Source organism: Pantherophis guttatus, chromosome 1, assembly GCF_059756535.1.
Source record: "Pantherophis guttatus breed Tessera chromosome 1, ASM5975653v1, whole genome shotgun sequence".
Taxonomy (NCBI): Eukaryota; Metazoa; Chordata; class Lepidosauria; order Squamata; family Colubridae; genus Pantherophis; species Pantherophis guttatus.
Genome location: NC_142063.1, coordinates 62,351,601 through 62,371,481, shown reverse-complemented (window position 1 = coordinate 62,371,481; position 19,881 = coordinate 62,351,601). Strand labels below are relative to the sequence as shown.

General features: G+C 35.6%; 1 protein-coding gene and 1 long non-coding RNA gene across 5 annotated transcripts in view; one reads left to right on the top strand and one right to left on the bottom strand.

Moving 5' to 3' along the window:
* NOVA1 (NOVA alternative splicing regulator 1) overlaps positions 1–18,614 on the bottom strand; it is a 144,899-nt gene extending 126,285 nt beyond the window's left edge. The window contains exons 1-2 of one of the 4 annotated variants that reach the window (XM_034417943.3): positions 17,740–18,614; positions 15,808–15,951 (exon numbers count right to left, since the gene is read on the bottom strand). In XM_034417943.3, the coding sequence (XP_034273834.1) occupies positions 15,808–15,951; positions 17,740–17,875 (280 nt within the window). In that variant the 5' untranslated portion in view covers positions 17,876–18,614. Of the gene's footprint in view, positions 1–15,807; positions 15,952–17,024; positions 17,614–17,739 lie in introns of those variants that run through there. The other 3 variants (XM_034417945.3, XM_034417946.3, XM_087875200.1) reach the window with 3 other exon arrangements.
* A 130-nt stretch (positions 18,615–18,744) lies between these two features.
* Positions 18,745–19,526, top strand: LOC148116421 (uncharacterized). The gene is made up of 2 exons (XR_015729229.1): positions 18,745–18,865; positions 19,297–19,526. It is a non-coding gene; the product is annotated as an uncharacterized LOC148116421 (long non-coding RNA).
* The last annotated feature ends 355 nt before the right edge of the window (positions 19,527–19,881 follow it).

Here is a 19,881-nt window from a genome sequence, read left to right as displayed (position 1 = left end):
AATCAATTAATAAGATTCACAGCTTTGAAAATATACAGTTTACATCTACTCTCTAGTATTGTTACATATTTAGATTTATAATCTATTAAAAGAATTCCTAAGTAATAAATAGTATTGCACCTAAATGTCCTACATATACATACTTTAATATATATATTTGTGATTTTAAAAATAAAAACTAATTCAACATGGGAGTGTCCCGACAATGGCTAAGCCCTTCATGGCTTAGGTCCGGGATATTTGTCGGACCCCCTGTGGCCAACAACAATCTCCAATCGCCCGGTGTGTTCCCACAGACAGGGCCTCCTCAGGGTGCCGTCAGCCAGACAATGTCAGCTGGCGACCCCCAGGGAGACAGCTTTCTCTGTGGGCACACCCACCCTTTGGAACCAATTTCCTTTGGAGCTCCGGATGGCCCCTGACCTTCGCTCGTTTCACCGTGATTTGAAGACCTGGTTATCTCGTAGACTGGACTGATGGGGGGGGTAATGGTTTTTAAACTGATTTTAAACTGTTTAATTCGGACTTTTTAATTTTATATTGTATTAATGTTATTGCGTATTTTACTGTTGTGAGCCACCCTGAGTCCATTGGAGATAGGGCAGCATATAAATTGCATTAAACTTAAACTTAAACTTAAACTCAATAACATATATATTCCTTTATTCTGTCCAACCCAAAAGAAATTACCAAATGTCATGTCTGAATGAGATACAGAATACAAATGCAGATATAGAATATGGCATTGACATATACACTGTACTGACATATGTACTTGAACTTTAAGTTGTTAACTTTATATATTCAAACTGTTATAATAGCCTCATAAACAATTCACATTTAATTTTGGTATTTCTTAATCTCTTGTCTATACTGCACTGTAGTAAATTCAATAGCATTTAAGAAGACCCAAGCCTTGTGAACCATATAAAAACCTGCCCAGTCCAGCAGGTATCACCTCTTTGTAGTTTTGTTTTCAAGAAAATTATATTCAGCATATGCTATTTGGAAGCTGCAAGTATCCATAATGATTAATAGCCACTGAGATTCATCTTCTATTAATTTAGTTAATCCATTTTAAAGTCACCTAATTTTAGCCATTGCTACATCTTGCCATGGTAAATTCTATATACTGGTATACATATCTGAAGATACATATCTCTAAATCGATTTAACCCTGACAATCTCAAGATAGCAAAAGAAATACATATTTCTTTTTCATGCATTATAACATTCTCAACATCCATGAACACTAGAACCTTTTCTTGTAGGAAGGTGATTACTAACACTTTAGCATTTTACTTTTCTTTTTTGCAACTTTTCTTAAGACTACAGTAATCCTTCAGTAACCAAGATTCGACGCTTCCATGTAACACCGCTCCTGCGCGAGCTGCACTGGCTCCCAGTGGTCTTCCGGGTGCGATTCAAGGTGTTGGTCGCCACCTTTAAAACACTCCATGGCTTAGGACCCGGGTACTTACGAGACCGCCTTCTGCCACCGATAGCCTCCCATCGACCAGTACGCTCCCACAGAGTGGGACTCCTCAGGGTGCCATCGGTCAAACAATGTCGACTGGCGATCCCCGGGGGGAGACCCTTCTCTGTGGGGGCACCGGCCCTCTGGGATGAGCTGCCCCCGGAGATTCGTAGGATTCCAAACCTTCGCACCTTTCCCTGCACCCTCAAAACGCTAATGTTTCACCAAGCAGGGCTGGCCTAATGCTATTTTAATGGGTTGTCTTTATTTTAGCTTTTTAGGCCAAATTATTTAATACTTTTAATTTGTCTTTTAACTTTTATATTGTTGTGAGTTTTATCTCTGGCTGTACACTGCCCTGAGTCCTCCGGGAGAAGGGCGGTATAAAAATTTAATAAAATAAATAAATCAATAATAAATAAGATTGGAACAGTATGTGGTATTCCTAATGGAACCACATCAAAGATTTCACAATGGGAGCACCACAATAGTAGCAATTTAATTTTTCTCTCCTTTTTAAATGGTACCTAGCACAGAATTTATCTAATTCATCTGTGCTGCTTGGGCACAGGATTACACATTTAAATTGAAAGCTATAGTTTTTATTCAATATACTAGAACAGTGATGGTGAACCTTTTAGACACTGAATGCCCAAACTGTGTGTGCATGCCCAAACTGTGTGTGCATGCCCAAACTGAACACGTGCATGCATATGCACGGACATGCACATGCATATGCACATGCACGGACATGCACATGCATATGCACATGCACGGGCATGCGTGCATAGAGACCCAAAGACCAGCTGGTTGGCGGGAGGCGGGTCTTCCCAACAACAGCAATGTGGCAAGAGGCAAGATCCTTTTCTTTCGTGAGCTTCTGTTTCGTTTGCAAGAAAACAGAAGCTCACGAAAGAAACGCCATGGAGATCTGACCTGGGACGATGGCGCACGTGCCAGCAGAGAGGGCTCTGTGTGCCACCTCTGGCACACATGCCATAGGTTCGCCATCACGGTACTAGAATATATAGCTTTCTCCTGACATAATAAATAATTTTAAATCCATTGCATATTGCTTAGATAATTCCATGGAAAAACAATTCCACAACTTTAGTATTGCCTGATTATAGAAGTCATTCCCTCTCTTCATGAATTTTAATCATAATGAATATAAATAAATCATATTATTGGGAACAATTCAAATCTTACTGATTATTCAAAATTATCATGGCATTTTATAATATACTTTTTTAAAAAAAGTCAATACAAATTAATTCATGGATAAGCAGAATGTAATCATGCAATATCAGTTTAATTTTTCTCCTAGAATCTTCCATCTTCCAATTAGAGTAAAAGTATTAATTTCTACAGAATGAAATTTACAATTCCATGCAATAATCTATCCAAGTTATCTCAGCTTTTCTTCATTTTAGCAGTGTTAGCATTGTTTGTGGTGGAAGCAGAAGCAGGAAATAGATATGTTATTCCTGCCATTGTTGAACAGAAAGTCAGAAAATATTGATAATCTATGGAACTCAACAAGAAATGTAACTTTATATTGCAGTTGTCAACTACCTTCTTCCCACCATGAGCTAATAAGTATAAGGAAAGAACAGAGCTTAAAGATAATGGAATTTTTCACTTCAGCAAACAGGAATAACTAAAATGTAATATTTCCCATGGATAAAAACCTTTAAAATAGCCTTGCTGAAAAATCACAGGAGATAAGGAAAAAAATAAACCCTTTGTATATTGATCATGTTCCACAAATCTTTTCAGAACCAGTCTCAGCCAGTCACTCTCTCTTAACTCTAGAAAGAAAGCAATGGCAAACTACTTCCAAAAATATTGCCAAGAAAACTGCTTAGATTTTTTCCAGGATCAGGATCAGGATTCATGATTAACTAACTCAAAGGCATACATAAACAAAAAACTTTAAAAAGTAGAGCAGGATGATGAAAATAATGATGATGACATGGATTACTACAAATATAATTGCTAAGAGTTGACAACCACCTGATTTCATATAATCAATCTAAGGCAGGAGTGCCAAACTTACGGCGTCACAGCAGCGTCACATGACCTATCAGGGCTTTTTTCCCCTTTGCTAAATCGGGCATGGGCATGGGCATAGCCTGCGCATGATGTATCCGGCCCACAAATTTGACAGCCCTGATCTAAGGATTCTAAGCTATATAGAAAATAACATCAAATGATGTTGAGGAATCACCCTGTTCCCATTGTTTCTGCCATCCAGTAAGTCTTTTGAGGCGCTGAGCAGGTCCCACCCTTAAAACAGTGTCATATGAAATGACACAGTGTGTCTTCTCTATCATGACACCTGCCCTCCGAAATAGTTGCCCCAATACCCTGACCCTCCTGCTATTTAAATGAACCTTGAAGATTTGGCTCTTTCATCAAGCACATGATTTACTATTGTTTGTCTTGGTGGGAAATTTTATTGATGAATTAGTTTTAGTCCACAAGTTTTCATCTTCTTTCAGTTTTTACCATACTATATGTTGCTTAACTTGTCTGTGACCCAGAGTTGTAATGAAAATACTGAGTTGTACTTAAAAAATACTAGAAAAGATCATCAAGCTATTGGTTTGCAAACACTTAGAAAGGAACTAGTGATTATCAGAAGCCAGAATAGTTCATTAAACATTGATCAGACAAGACAAATCTTACTACTTTATTTTTGACAAAGTAATTAGATTACCAATGACAGGTGATGGATTTGATGTATCTAGACTTCAATAAGCCACCTGATAAATGGTCCTTCTATCAGATTGATTCACACTTCATTGAGCAATCATACTAAATACAGAATCCTTAATAAATCTATGTATATGTACACAGAGAAAAGTACATGGTAGTCTACCTCAGGGTTCATCGTGGACCCGGCACTTTTTAACATTAATGACTTAGAAAAAATGATTAAAAAGATGCTTATTAAATTTACAGACAAGTCAGAGCTTGCAAGAAAATTACTAACAGTTCACAAGACAGGTTCAAAATTATCTTTATACATTGGGACATTTTCAGTTTGGACACTGGACATTTTCTCAAAACAACAAGTGAATGGCAAGTAGGGTTCTACACTTATATACAAAAAATCATATAGGCTGTACCTGGCTCAGCAGTAGTATTTGTGAAAAGAATCTAGGTAGCAATAGCACTTACTCTTATATACTGCTTCATAGTGTTCTACAGCCCTCTCTAAACTGTTTACAGAGTCAGCATATTGCCCACAACAATCTGTGTCCTCATTTTACCCACCTTGGAAGGATGGAAGGCTGAGTCAACCTTGAGCCAGTGAGATTTGAACTGCCAAATTGCAATCAGCCAGCAGTCAGCAGAAGTACGCTGCAGTACTGCATTCTAACCACGGTGCCGCCATAACTCATCTTGATCTTGATAGATCATAGATTAAGCTTGAGCAAAATTACATACTCTAGCTGCCAAAACTCTCTGTGCAATATTGGGCTCTATCAACAGAGTTACAGTGTTGAGATTATAGTAAGTAATAGTTCTGCTCTATGCTGGTCAATTTCATCTAAAATACGATCTATCTACATCTAAAATACTGGTTGTCTATAATACAAGCAAGATGCTAAGGAACTAGAAAGAATGCAGAGAAGAGTAACAAAGGTGGTAAGACTAGATTAAATATATGAAGAACTGGGTATTCCAGTAAATAGAGCTGGGTATTAAACATACAAACTTCTAAAGGAAAGACAACTAAGGAGCCTTCTGATAGTCATTTTGAAATTCAACTTGAAACAAGGAACAATTTTTTGACCACAAGAACTATTCAGCAGTAGAACAATATGACTCTTGATGTCATATGTGTGTCATCACTTGAGGTTTTCAAAAAAAGATTATACAGCCATATTTGCCCGAGGTAGTCTGAAGATACCTGCACTAATGGGTTATAAGATTTCCAATGTCTTCCAACCTATGTTTCAATAAACCACTATTGCAAATCATAAATACAATATACTACAACATTACAGCAGTATTGCCTCAAAAGAGGCAAATTTGAATGCCTCTTATTTCACTACAACTTACTACTCAGTTTTCAACTATTTGTCTATCTTCTCCAAGACAGTGATATAACAATCTAAAGATCTTCTAAACAGTCTTCAGAAGGTCATAAAATTAAGAGCAATCCTTGCTCATACGCTGTTTCAAAGAAGTACTTATAGAGAATGCCTGCCTTCATGCCTCTTACATGTCACCTTATGCAGTTAAGGCTCAGAACAGGCATTTTGTGCTTGTACAGACTAGGCAGATAAAATATCTGGGGCAGGCCACTTCAGAAGTTCCCAGCCTTACACCGGACTTTATAGGTGATAACCAGCACCTTAAACTGTGCGTAAATAGCCAATGCTGCTCCTCTATTAACATAGATGCATGACAGTAATTATTTTATTATTTATTTGATTTGTTTGCCACCCATCTCAATGCTTAATTAATTATATATAGTAATAATCATAATTTTGTGAAGCTTCTGTCTGAATAATTTTCTTAACATTTCAACTCATACGTATAAATGGTTTTAAAATTTTGAAGTTTTGATTAGGGAAAGTGAAAGATACTAAAGCTGGTGACAAACTGTTTCAAACTAATTTCTGAGCATAGAATTTCAGAGGCCGAGGGAACACAGAACAAAGGACCACAGAAATAAGGAAAAGCATTTCCCAACAGAGAGAGGGGAGACAGGAAAACATGTAAACTATCTTCCTACTAAATTCTGCTAAAAATATAGAAAGAGAACTCATCAAGTGAAAGAATAGCAGCAACAGTAGCTGGCTAGAATCATGACACTCGTAAACAGAATAAATATGTTACATTGAAAATTATATTTTTATCTTGGCTGTTCACCGCCCTGAGTCCTCCGGGAGTAGGGCGGTATACAAATATGATAAATAAATAAATAAATAAATAAAATATGCAGCTAATACCTTTCTACAAGTTCCACTCAGCAAAACTTTAAGTCAGACCAGGAAGCCTTCATCTTGCAGCTACTCTAATGGAGGTTAATTATGAATGTCCTCTAATTTATTTATTTATTTTATTTATTTGTCTCTTTAAGCCAGTCTTGACACCTGCTGATTTCCTGAACATGTCTCTGCCCTTTTTTTTTTTTCCAGTAGTTTGCCATTGCCTTCTTTCAATGACTGGGGGACAGTCACTGAGCCAAGCTACCCAGTTGGCTTTGTATCTTTAAAATTGGAGAAGAATTTATGGGTTCCCAGTCTCTAGCCTGGTGCCTTAAACCACTACACTAAATGTTCTCTTTTTCCTTAATTAGATTCTTTAAAAATTATTCCTGATTTAAGTTTTGAAAAATGCAGTTACACCAGAAAGCATTATTACACTAAAAATTAAATCTCATGAAATGAAAGCTGAACTTGCCAAACTTATTAAAAAAACTAACTGGAAGTTGCACTCATTAATCATACTGTCTCGATCAAGAAAGATGCCCTCAAATTGACTGAAACTTTGTGTCTTCAGTGACCTAAACTTGAAGTTTCTTAGCCTTGGTCTAAGAAGCAGTTTTGTATTGCTTTCTTCTAATATGTCAAGTAATCAATCCAGTCTACTGTCCTGGTATTCCCTGGTAGTCCCATCAGAGAGGGACTAGTTTGTCTTAACCCTTCCAAAGTCAGACAAGGACAGCTACCAATCACAGTGTAAATTTGCAAGAATAAAATGTTAAATTTAGTGTTAATTTTTTGTCTGTCCATATTTAGCAAATCGTTATGACTTCATATAATTGTTTATTTTGACAACCTCTTATTCTCAGAACAACCTATCACCATTTATAAGAAACTGTCTTAAATGAAACCATCACAACAAAACCTATAATGCTTATGAACAATAAAATACAAATTAAAATAAACTTGATTTAAAAACCAAGCAAAATAATAAACAATCGGAAGCACAGTCTGCTGAAGTTCACACAGGGCACAATTTCATACCTGGAGCACTCTGTTCTGGAGACCCCACTCCCGTCCATTACACAATAAACTAAACCCACTAGCTTATTTGATCAGAAATATAGGTAGAAACATGGAGATTTACTCAGAAACAAACTCTTGAATTGTTTAGGGTTTAAAATTTAATGTTACCCCTCAGTTCACAGAAGGCTTTTTGATCTGGCAGAGGCTTCTATAAGTAGAAGAGACTCAAGACTTTGTCTACCTTTCCTTTCTGAGTTCAACCCTTCTCCAAATGCATTTCAATGGCTTGGAAGACCCTTTCAGCAGTTTTAAAAATGATAACAAAAGCACATAGGGCAAAAACTAGCTCTTTACCTCTTATGGTCACAGAAATACACAATGAAGCAAAGCATGCTAATGTAATAATAAGTTAAACATAATAAAGCCATACAACAGGATTTCCTTCAGTAAGAATTCTTTATAAAATAGACAAGATAAATGATAATTAAATATCTCAATATTTTATAATATTAAAGGCTGTTTATCTTTTATTTAAAATATTAATTTAAAAGATTAAAATATTTAATCATGTCCTTTTTTCATTTATATATAGTCATACTTGCCCCCAAGCTGTTATTTGTCCATCTGAACATTTTCGCTAGCAGACCTGTAGATTAGGGGGTAAGGGATGGGAGAGAAAGAATCAAAATGACACCATGGGAGAGGGCCAATGCAGCATTTTCACTCTGAATTCTATTGGGAAAAGCCTGTTTTAAATAAAAACAGAAGTATTTCTTATATTACTGATTCCTTGGATATAAAGTACAATATAAGTAATAATACCTCTGAAAACAAGTACAAAATATAATATTATAGTTCATAGGATAAGTTTCTACTTGATTCAACTAATTATTGTAAGTGAAAATTGTATTAGTTTTATTGTGATTAAAAGAGATGATTATTATTTGTTGGTACTACTGTATCTGAATATCTGAGATTCTACAATAATGAATCATTATCTTTCAGAAATGGTATTTTAACTTGCCCATGTACCAATCTAAACCTTGACTACATTGTAGTTGTTTATGCAAGATCACCATCCAAAACAACAACTTTAGTTCCTTGCTCATATCTTAAGGCAACCGATATTATGTGATGTCATTCCAGGTACTTCTACACCAATGGCTGCTATTATATCACATTTTGCTTGAACAAAAGTTACAGCAGAGAGGATGCAGAAGAGAATATAGTCGCAGCTTTCAGAAATAATTGAAATCTTCAATTTTGAAACTTAAACATTTATTGAATTGCATAAAGCAGCAAATATAAAGTCCTTTCATACTACATTTAGTATATCATTTCATATCACTTTTACATTCAATATAACAGTGAAATTTGCATTTATTTTTTAGTTGGAATTACATGCTAAAACTGCTATTACTCAACATGTATAGGCATAAATATGATTATCCAAAATATTGTTTTTTTCTCTTTTTGCATTAATTGTAAAAAGAATGCATAGGCTACTATTAAAGATAAGTTGAATTCCAGACCTGGTAAACTCTAATAAGCTCTACTGTTTTCTAATTTGTTTGTTAATTGCAACAAACTTGCAAAAGCTAGTAATATCAATATGTGGAACTACTGCCTCAAAATATATTCTCTAGACGTATGTTGATATTTGTGGGATATTTTCTCTTGGTTCTATTTTTCGTTTGCTTTGTTTCGGGGGATTAATTTGACCATCCACAGTCACTTTTTCCGAGTTGTTGTGGCTATATAAATTCTTTAAATAAATAAAATAAATAAATAAACAAACAAACAAATAAATAAATAAATAAATAATGATAAAATGAATAAAGCTATGCTCAAGGTTAAACTAACAATATCTCCTTAGTGGTTACAGGTTATCAAGTTTCAGGAAACATAAACCACAAGCCAATGAAAACAAATAAAAAATGTCCATACGTCCATATCTTAAAATATTATCTATTAATTATGATAGAATGATGTATCCATGTTGACCGAAGAGGCAATATGTAACACAGCACAAAATAAATGTCAGGGACCATATAAAATTGAGCAGAAAAAAAGAAATGATGACATCATTACTAAATGTTTTAAACTATAGAATGACAGTTTATATATGTGTATGCTTTCAAGTCAGTCTTCATTCTGAAGAGCTACATGGAAAGTGGCTTGCCATTGTTTCCTTCTCACAGCTAAGAGGGAGTGAGTGGCACCAAATCACCCAGTAGTTTCATGCCTAAAGCAGGACTGGAACTCACAACCTACCATTTTCTAGCTAGTCTATTTAATCACTGCACCAAAGTGGCTCTCATGTAAGATTTTAGCAATACTAAATAAATCTAGCATTCTTAAGAATACTAGATTTAGTACTAGAACACTAAAATAAATTAGATTCTTAGCAATATTGTTCAGTAAGTGTGATTTATACAATAAGATGTTATTTGAAATTGGCAACATACAAAGTATCTTAAAGAAAGCTGCACTTGCCAAGCTAGCATATTTGGCCCAAACAAAATAAAATATGTAGCTGAGTCATAACTGTCCTATAATGCAAAGGTTTAAAAATCTCTAAAGTTTGGTAATTATTTAAATATTTAATAATACTGAAAAAAAGTATGACAAAGTCAGAAACATGCAATTTTAAATTTCAACTATCTGAATTGTTAAAATTAACCAGAATGCTTACAATTATGCTATTAAAAATTGTGTTAAAACTTAATATCGACAAATACTTTTACACTGGATGTATATTTTTTTTCGAAATAGCATTCGGTATATAGAACAGTTTTGTTCAGATTGAGGCAACGAAATAATTTTAGGAGAAATAAATATGTATGTACTATTTATTTTACCAAATTAAATCCCATGTAATAAGTAAATATAAAAATATATCACTAATTGTGAAGTCAAAATTATATAAATCAAAATCTATATAAAGAATACATTTCTATGTAAAGAAATGTATTCTACACTGCATTCAATACTGATTCTAATCTGGCATTTGCCACACATGCTTCTTCTAAATAGTTCTTACTGATTTCAACGCAACTTTTTTCAACAAAAGAATGTTCAAAATACTTATCCAAATGTACAAACACATCTTGCAAATTACAACTATATACATCCAAAAATCCACCCCCAAAAAATTCAAACATTTGTCCTTATCACAGTCAAGAGCGAAAATAAAAGATCAGCCATTTAAAACTGTTTTTAAAACAAGTACATGACAACAGCACTTCAAATCTGTAGTATGTATTGCCTTTTATGCTATGACACTGCAGCCTCTAAGGGTCAGATTAATTAAGATCAACAGCAGCTGCAGTGCAACGTGAGAAGTGCACTGCCATAATTCCCACCAGTCTAGCCCAATTACCTGCAGCATTCCAACACAGGACAACTGACAACCTTCAAGTCTATCAAGTCATTCATTCCCACCAGACTGGTGATACATAAAAGCAAACTGAACTCTTTCTCAGAATGATTACAACTCCAACTACACCTGCTGCAAAGTACAAACATTATCAAGTTTCTACAGATGTTGTTTAAACTGGAACTATGGCTAAAGGTGATTATTACACAAAGCTGCCATTTAAATCTCAACTTCACAATAATTTGTGCTTTCCAACTATGCTGTCTAACATACAATTCAGATAAAACAATTCAAAACAATTTTCTTTCCAACCATGTTAAGAACTAGATCTTATTGGTAGAAAAAAAAACTATTGAATAGAGTGATTTTTAAAAAAAATTAAATAATTGTTCGAAACCTATGGTATTTGGGAAATTAGAGAGAAAGTTAAAAGAGAAATGTTCTCCATTCACTTCAAAATAATTTTGTTTCGTAAAACACATAGAATTACAATGAAAATTTTGAATGACAACTTTATATGACTTTTATTTAAATGAACATTTACCAAATTATATTTGAAGTAAGTAAAAGTCTATTTACTTCAAGAGAAATACCACTTGGTATTTCTACTTTGGACATAACTTTTTTTTAAAAAGAAATAGGATATCAGTTTTAAATATTGATTGAAATAACTTAATATGCTAGTATGCTGAGCTTTTATATTCATTTCATCACTAGCATAGAACATGAATAAAAAAGAAAGGTTGAACATAGTAAAGATTTATCCTAAGATGGATATCTTCCTTTCTAACAAAAATAAAAACCGCTACATGTTTTTCAGCAAGATAATACATATATTAATCATATAATTATGTATTGCTAATCTAACAACTGTATTAAAATAGAAATTTAATAAATTAATAAATATTAATATTTCAAAACCTAGCTGAAGTATGTGTCTTCTTTCAGTTTTGTCATTCTCAAATTTCAGTAACTCAATACTGATATGTAACATCTGCAAAACAGAGAAGCAACTTTGAGAAATTTCTCAACTATACTCATTGATAATCTAATCCCAAAACACATTCCATTAGAAATCACTTCCAAATGTTTAGTTGCATATAAATACACTGAGCTTCCTTGACGTAACTTGGCAGAATACAACATACTCAGAATATAGCAGCATTTTCATTTAAGAACCTTGCTTCAGGAATTCATAGAGATTGATAGCTTAATTGACTTGAAAAGAGAGCAAGAATTAACAGTTCACAAGGTGATACTTTAATCTTTCTAGCACTGTTTACATATAAGGCTAAAATCCTGTGCACATTTTACTAGAAGACAGTTTTAAGTTGTACTCAAAAACAGTTATCAGACTCTTCTGCGGTCAGGATTCACTCTAAGTATAAATAACAGACTTTTAAAAAAAAAATGTATGTTTTTACAAGCGCACAATTCAACTTAGAACTGAAAGAATCTAGCTCTTCTCTATCAACAGTAAATGCAATCAGCAAGTCCAAAATCCTAACTCTGTTAAGCGTTAAGTATTAACAATTATAAAATATGTGGTAAATGGTAAAAATCCATTGGGTAAAAAAAAGCCAACAAACAGAAATATTCTATACACAGAAAAAGTAAATCAAGCTACCCCCACAACATATATAAACAACATTAATATAAAACAAATAGAACTATTATTAGAAACAATCCTTTCATTTTTCTTAAAACAGAAAGTTAAAAAAAATGTACAGCTGAGAATTATACCTTTGAATAGCTTGTATTCGATGACTGGACACATAGATGTAAAAGGAAAATAATTTTGCAGATCACAAGGCCCATAGTGATCCAATTTGAATATTCAGCAGAACTATTTCTTTATGAATCAGTTCTCAAGAAGGTTGGCAACATCAATACAACTGTAATAATGTTCTTTTATTTAAGCAACATCTTGAGATAAAGAGACGAAAGTCAGGGCAAATGCTAAAACTTAAAAGACATATAATCTCGTTGTTCCATTATGCAAAATGACATCTTCACTGGAACACATCTTCAAGCATCAGACTGCCAAGTTATACAATCTCTTCATGCATTAGTTTTAAGTTTCAACTTCAATCTTAATTATGCATTTAATAAACACTTTAAAAATAAAATCATGAAAAATGATTTGATACCATTTTAGATTTAATCTCTATTATTTTCTAAATTCATTAACATTATTCATTTTTGTGTTGCACAACACTTTTAAAAAGGTCTTCTCTCTGATTAGCTTGAGATTATGAATCCCAGACAAATATTGACATATAGTTGGCTATGTATGCGATCATGCATTTGCATGTATTTAAGATGAAACAGAGAACAGGATTACATCCGCACTTTGATTTATTGTTCGACATTATTTACTAAATTTTCTTAAAACCCTCTCATTCCACACTGGATTCAGATGAGATACAAAAATCAAGCAATTTAAAATATTCCTTACAAAGTATAACATATCAACCCTCCCTCTCCCATAACTAGTATTTTAACTAGAACAGGGTCATACATATTGTTGTCATATGCACAAGTACATATATAATAGTTTTCAGAAGAAATACTTATTGCATTTTACAAAAATGAATTTCAGGAAATAAAGCTATTGATTTATCACATAGAATGCAAGAAAATATCAAACCAATTTACAGTTTATCAAGAAAAATGACCAATATTCAATCATGTCATTTCTTGAAAATCTTCATTTGGAAACAATTTGCAAGTAGGAAACAGTCATTAACAATTTATTTAGTTATATGCCTGAATAATGGTAATCATTTCTGAATATCTGGCTAGTTTCATTTAAACTCTGAATGAAAATTTTATAATGAGAAAATATAGTAAGTTTTAAATAGTTACGTTAAGTTTTTAACATAAATTTTTAATTTTTTTTTTAAAAAAACAGTTTTCAGTACTAATTACAAGCATTATTTAAAGACTTTTTATTTACTGTGATCAGTAACTATTTATCACATGTAGTACATAATAGTACATATAGTATTATATGTGCATAGTACATATCGTACACATATAGTACATAATACAAACATATATTATGGATTACATAATTTTATTGCACAATATGCTCCCAATATGCACATAAAAATGCTTAAATATTTCAGCATCCACTATGAAACTAAGTATCAGCCATTTCTAGCACTAATAATCACAGTAAAAGTAGTTCACAGTATGAAATTACTAACACATTAACTGAACTTTTATAATTATAAATATGAATATACATTTTAATTTAAGAGTAGCATAATATTAGCATAGTTCAATTTAAAATTTAGTTTGAAATAAAGCCAAATGTTGTCAACTTAAAAAATGTTAAAGTTGATTAAGATTTCTCAGGCTTATGGTTAAAAGGGAAACAATTTCTAGCTCAAGTAATAACTGAGTGCCTCACGTATGTCCAACTCTTCAGGTAAGAATCTAATTCATGTATTCCAAATTTATGAAAGCTATCCTATAGTGTAACTTCAGTCATACAGCAACATCTACACCTGTTACAGATTACACAAGCTAACTCCATGCTATCATTTCCTTCAAAGGGAATGTGTTTACGTCACACAGGAACACAATGTGGTAAACCTCTCACCATCTCTTTTGTATTTTTTTAAACATAGGCAAAGCTTCTATTTTCAGCTGAAGCTTTAGTAAAGTGCCTGCATAAGCATCCAGGAGTCAATTCAATTAAACATTTAATGATTATTTAAATTAGGAGGGAAATTCTTGTAAAGAAGCAGACAGAAGTAATCTTGCTTCGCAGTATATACTTAAGCTGAATATAATTTCAAATTTGCACTGTCAGTCATAGCATCTGTTCCGTCACTCCATCATCTCTAATCTTCTTTATGGATCATACAAATATATAATTTATATTTAAACTATTGTATCCAAATTCAATTTAGCAGCTCGGTTATTATCTCAGAACTGTTATTTTCAGTATTATTATCTATAAATTATGTCAACCATATATGTCGTTCATGCTTACCAAAAATTATATAAACTGTATCATCAAATTTTAAAACATTTCACGAGTGGATTTCACCTACACATATCTGTTTATAAAATCACAAATACTTAAGCACAATATCTGTATCCAAACATAATGTAAACTTCAAAATGCAAGATAGCAAAAAATGAAATATTCCTGATGCTTCTTTCAATTACCTTCACAATTGCCTTTTAAACTCATTTTAAAGCCCAGACATATCTCTGAAAACAATCAGCAAATGCAAAGCAGCTTTCCTTTCACTACAAGAAAAAAGGCCATCTGAATGGAAAGCTACCACTGTTAGAATTACAAAATCAATGCACTATCGGGAATATAGCTATTACTGCTATAAACATTAAGAACTTGTTTTAATTTATATTAGATAATCAGTATCTATGCAGGAATTCAGAAACCTTAAAAAAATATTATGTATATGATATCACTGTACATTATTCAACATGTAGTGAATAATATGCAATGTGTTAATGCTTATGCCCACAGTAAAACTACATCCATCTCCTTTTCTCATTAGTGTCGATTATTTCATAATAGGTTTCTATTAACTATCACAACTAAAATAACCAAATACCAAGGAAATATCTGAAGAGCACCACTTCCTCTCTTTTATTTTGACTAATATAAGTGAACAAAGAAATGAAATAGAACCAAAGTATATAGCAAATTTAAGGTAAATGGCCTATTCTACAAGGAGCACACAGGTTTGGTTTGAACTTATGGCTTTGTTCATAATATTTGACATTTTCTTGAACAAAATACTAAAGGTGAAATCTAATTTTTAAAATATTTATTGGAACAACACAGTTGGCACTAGATAATAAGCTGATTTAAAAAAAAAAATAACCAAAATTAGTATTTGTTCAGAATTACATTTGATAATTCACTTTACTACTAATGGTAGTGGTATGATTCTTTTTAATTATTCAAGAAAAGAACTATGGTTTACACCTACCTGGGTAAAAGTCTTTGGATTTAGAAAGCTTGATGGTAGCCCCAGTCTCTTTCTGCAGCTGAACAATTGTTTGTCCTCCCTTACCAATTATAGATCCAGCCGCATAACTAGGTATGAGGACCTTTAGAAAATATTGGCCGTCCTCTGGAAAAAAGAGACAAAAGGTTAATTTATGTTCGAAAACATTTTCTCTCAGACCTATAAAATATGCCTTTATCTTACAAATATTAATACACCGTTCTTTTGTACAGACTGCAGTTGTTTAGCCAATATTAAATTAATATCTGTTCTTAAATTTGTGGTGCTATGGGATGCAATGACCTAATTCAAGATATAATTCTAAGCATAAAACTGTTCCTGTATGGCTCTATTTAACTTGATACAATAACATGAGCCAAAGTGTATTACACACACACACACACATGTACACACACACAGACACACACACACATAGGGGCAAAGAAAATGATCAAGAAAGATCAAAGTCCTTAAAATGGTACAATCAAATTAAAGAAATAAAATTGTTAGAACTAAAGGCTATGTATTGTTGCCCTATAGTCTTCAAAGAATACACTGTTTTTTGTTAAATAACCCGGAATCAAAGGCATTACTCAAAGTTATCCTGAAGAAAACTCAAAATAATGTGGTTATGATAATTTGCCTAAGTAATCCTGATGTATTTCTTCAACATTTCTTGGTAGCAATGATCTCTTAAGCTCATTAAAGGACATTAAGAAGAATTTTTCTCAGTTAAAAGGAAGCTAAAACCCTGCATGCATTTAAAAAGTGACTGTTAATGTAAATACTTTCAAAGTAAGAGTTTAAAAAGTCCCAAAATAGTTAAGAATAATCAGTACTATGAATAAAACAACTTTATAACTGAACAATTGTATTGCTTCCTTCACAGGTCTTACACCATCAATTCTATGGACTAGGAAGAAAAAAAAACGCTGCTCTGACAGGATTGCATGTAAAAGCAACACACATTTTAAGACCCTTCTTTATTAAACAGCCCAACTTTGTTTTTTGTTTTTATATATTAAATGCATCTTAGAAGTTTGCTTTCATCAAGGAGCCACCTAAGAGCAGCCTCACTTTCTCTCAGAGTCAACGTCCCAGCTGATACAGGTGCATCCCCCCCAAAACATTATACAAACGTTTAAAATACATCAGCTATCTACTTCTGCTGTTTCTTAACGCTGGATGAATAAATTCACCTCTGCCTCGGTGCATTGTTATGAAGACTCCAGTGCAAATGAATAGAGGAGATGCTGGTCCCGTTATAACTCATCTCATCCAGGAAGAGCAGGATGTTAACTAACAAGTCACCGCACCAAGACAGACAACTCCCGCCCTCCCTCCTCAAACCTCTCTCTGACACACACACGCGCGCTTACACACACCCCATCACAGTGACCCAGCCCCAGGAAGCACAAATCTGTGCAACATTTTCCACCGAAAAGGAAAGTGGTGCCAGGAAATAAGACAAGTTTTGCTGCTGCCGCCGCCGCCGCCGCCGCCGTTTAATCTACCTGGCGACTCACAAAAGGGGGAAGAGGGAACCGGGGGTGAAAGTGCCTTTTTTCCAGCCGCCATTTATTCGTTTAGTTCTTCCAACTGTTAACCACGCGTGCAAGAGGGTCGGTGCAAGACGACTTCTGAGCTCCTTCGCCCAGAGGGTCAAGGCTGAAAAGCGCCCCCCCACACACACCACTCCGCCCCGCCACTACGAATATGTGAAATTAAAATAAAACAGGGCTGCTAGATGCTTGAAAGGCGACGCCATTTTGATGAATGATAACATTTGAGAAATAAGGAATGTTTGGGGAAGGAAAAGAGGGAGAGGCGAGGCGAGGAGGCAGGTAGGAAAGGGAAAGGTGGGTGGGGAATTGGGTAGTGGCAGGAGGAGGAGGAGGAGGGGGAAATACCCACCGCCCGTGTTGGTCCTTTTGGTGCTGCCGGCTTCAGGGGGAGCTTCAAGTGGTCTTTTCCGAGAGTCCGGCGGGTCCAGGTCTATGGGTACCCCAGGATGGGTCCCGTTCTGCTGGATGGGAGCTGCCGCCATCATGTTTGCTGCCGCCACCGCTGCTAGAAGGATAACTGGCTTCTCCCTTCGGGGTGGGGGGAGCAGGGAGGGGGAGGAGGAGGAGGAGGAAGGGGCTCGTCCCGCTTCTTTCGCTTTTCTTCCGTCCTCTGAAATTTCAGGCTAATCTGCGAGATCGGTCCGCTCCCTCCCCCCCACCAAAAAAAAAGATGCTTTCTTGGAGTGGGGGGGGCAGGCGCTTGTTTGTCTGGCACCGGTGAAACGGGCTGGGGTGGGGGGGGGAGAGAAAAGGGAGAGGAGGAGAAGGGAAAAAAAAGCAGGCTGGACGGCTGGCTGAAGGAGCAGCTGCAGTGCAGTGCCAGCAAAAGCTGAGGTTAAAAAAAAAAATTAAAAAAGGGGGAAGTGGGGTGGGAGGGGGAAGCGGAGACAAAATAAGGGGAGAAAGAGAGGTAAGGGAGGCGGGGGACAAAGTGAGGCGGAGGAAAGGGGAGAGAGGGGAAGCGAGAGAAAGAAAGAAAGGAGGGGAAAGCGAGGCGGGGAGGGGAGGAGGGGGAGAGCGAGGAGGTTGTGGCTGGGGGGGGGGAGAGAGAAACTGGATTCAGGGAATGTGACTCTGTGGCCCCTCCAGAATCCCCTCCCCGCCTTTTCTCTCCCGGTGCTAGTCGGGCGCTTGCAGCTGGCGAGGAGAAGGGCTGTTACTGCTTTCGCGTTCTCACGCTCTCCCAGTTGAAGAGTCTCAGGCGCGCTGTCGGGCTACACTCTTGTCAGGAGTTGCTCGCTGAGAGTCTCTCTCCCTCTCCCCCCCCTCGCCCCCGTTTTCCCGGCCGCGCTCTCTCTTTCTCTCCCCTTCTCTTTCTCTGTCTCTCTCTCCTTCCAGCACACACTTACGCGGGAAAAAAAAAAAAACTCGGGTTCCCGCGATTCGGGTTGTAAGAGAAGGGTGCTCGCCCTAGCTTCTCTTGCGGACACACTTTCCGAGCCCAAACACTCCAACGGGGAAGGGAGGGCAATGAGGTATGTATTTATTTATGTATTTAACGTGTGTGTGTGTGTGTGTGAGAGAGAGAGAGAGAGAGAGGGTGTGGATGTGTTTGTGTGTGTACACAATATACGTGTGCAGGCCTTCCAGAGAACAGGGGAGCTGAACCCAATCGAGGGGAAGAACTTGAGGCTTGGGTTGGAAGGTTAAGCCAAAAAAGACAGAGGAAGGGTGCCTGATGGGTGCAATTGAATCCCGCCCTTGATTGTGCTAAGATGGGACCATCCAGGAATAAATAAAAACAGACGATTTCCAGTTCTGGCTGCCCCACCTTAAGGAACAGAAGGCGGCAGAACTGTGTTGGGCCAAAATAGTTGATCATGTACTTTCTGTGATGGAGTAGCATGGTAGGAAGGAGGCATCAGATTTTCAACGTTGTTTCATTTCCTTCTCTCCATATGAATAGGAGCTTGGCTAGATGAGCCTTGTCCTTTCCCCAGTATTGTGCAAAAAGCAGGAAAACAAACAGAAGAATAGAGTTACTCTTCAAAGCTGTTTCCTCTTATTTCCTACACACTTCCTCTGGAGCCCGACTTTCCAGCAAGCATCTTACAAAGAGAGGTGTGTCAACAGGTAGAGATTTCCACATGCCCATATGACTGAAGACTGCTCCTCCTTTGGTATTCCATTCTGAGAGGAATAAAGGGCAGTGAATAGGAATGGCTTCTTTTGATCTCCCCTGCACACCAAAATATCAGCATTTTCAAGTGATGATTACAAAGAGCAATTACTACACTTCAGATTGTTTATATGCATCTACTTGGTTCCTTGTTTTCTGGTTGGACAATACACAATATGAGCTGGTTAAATCATACTTAGAGCTACAATAGCATTTTACCAAAGCTTAAAAAACCGAACTACTACTAGACAGGGGGAAAAAAAAGAAAGTAAGTTGCTTCTTTGCTGTCACTGCTGCTATCTAGTGGCTATATGGTTTTTTGAAGCTCAGATATATTATCACTGATTCATCTGCTTTGGATGCTTATTGAAA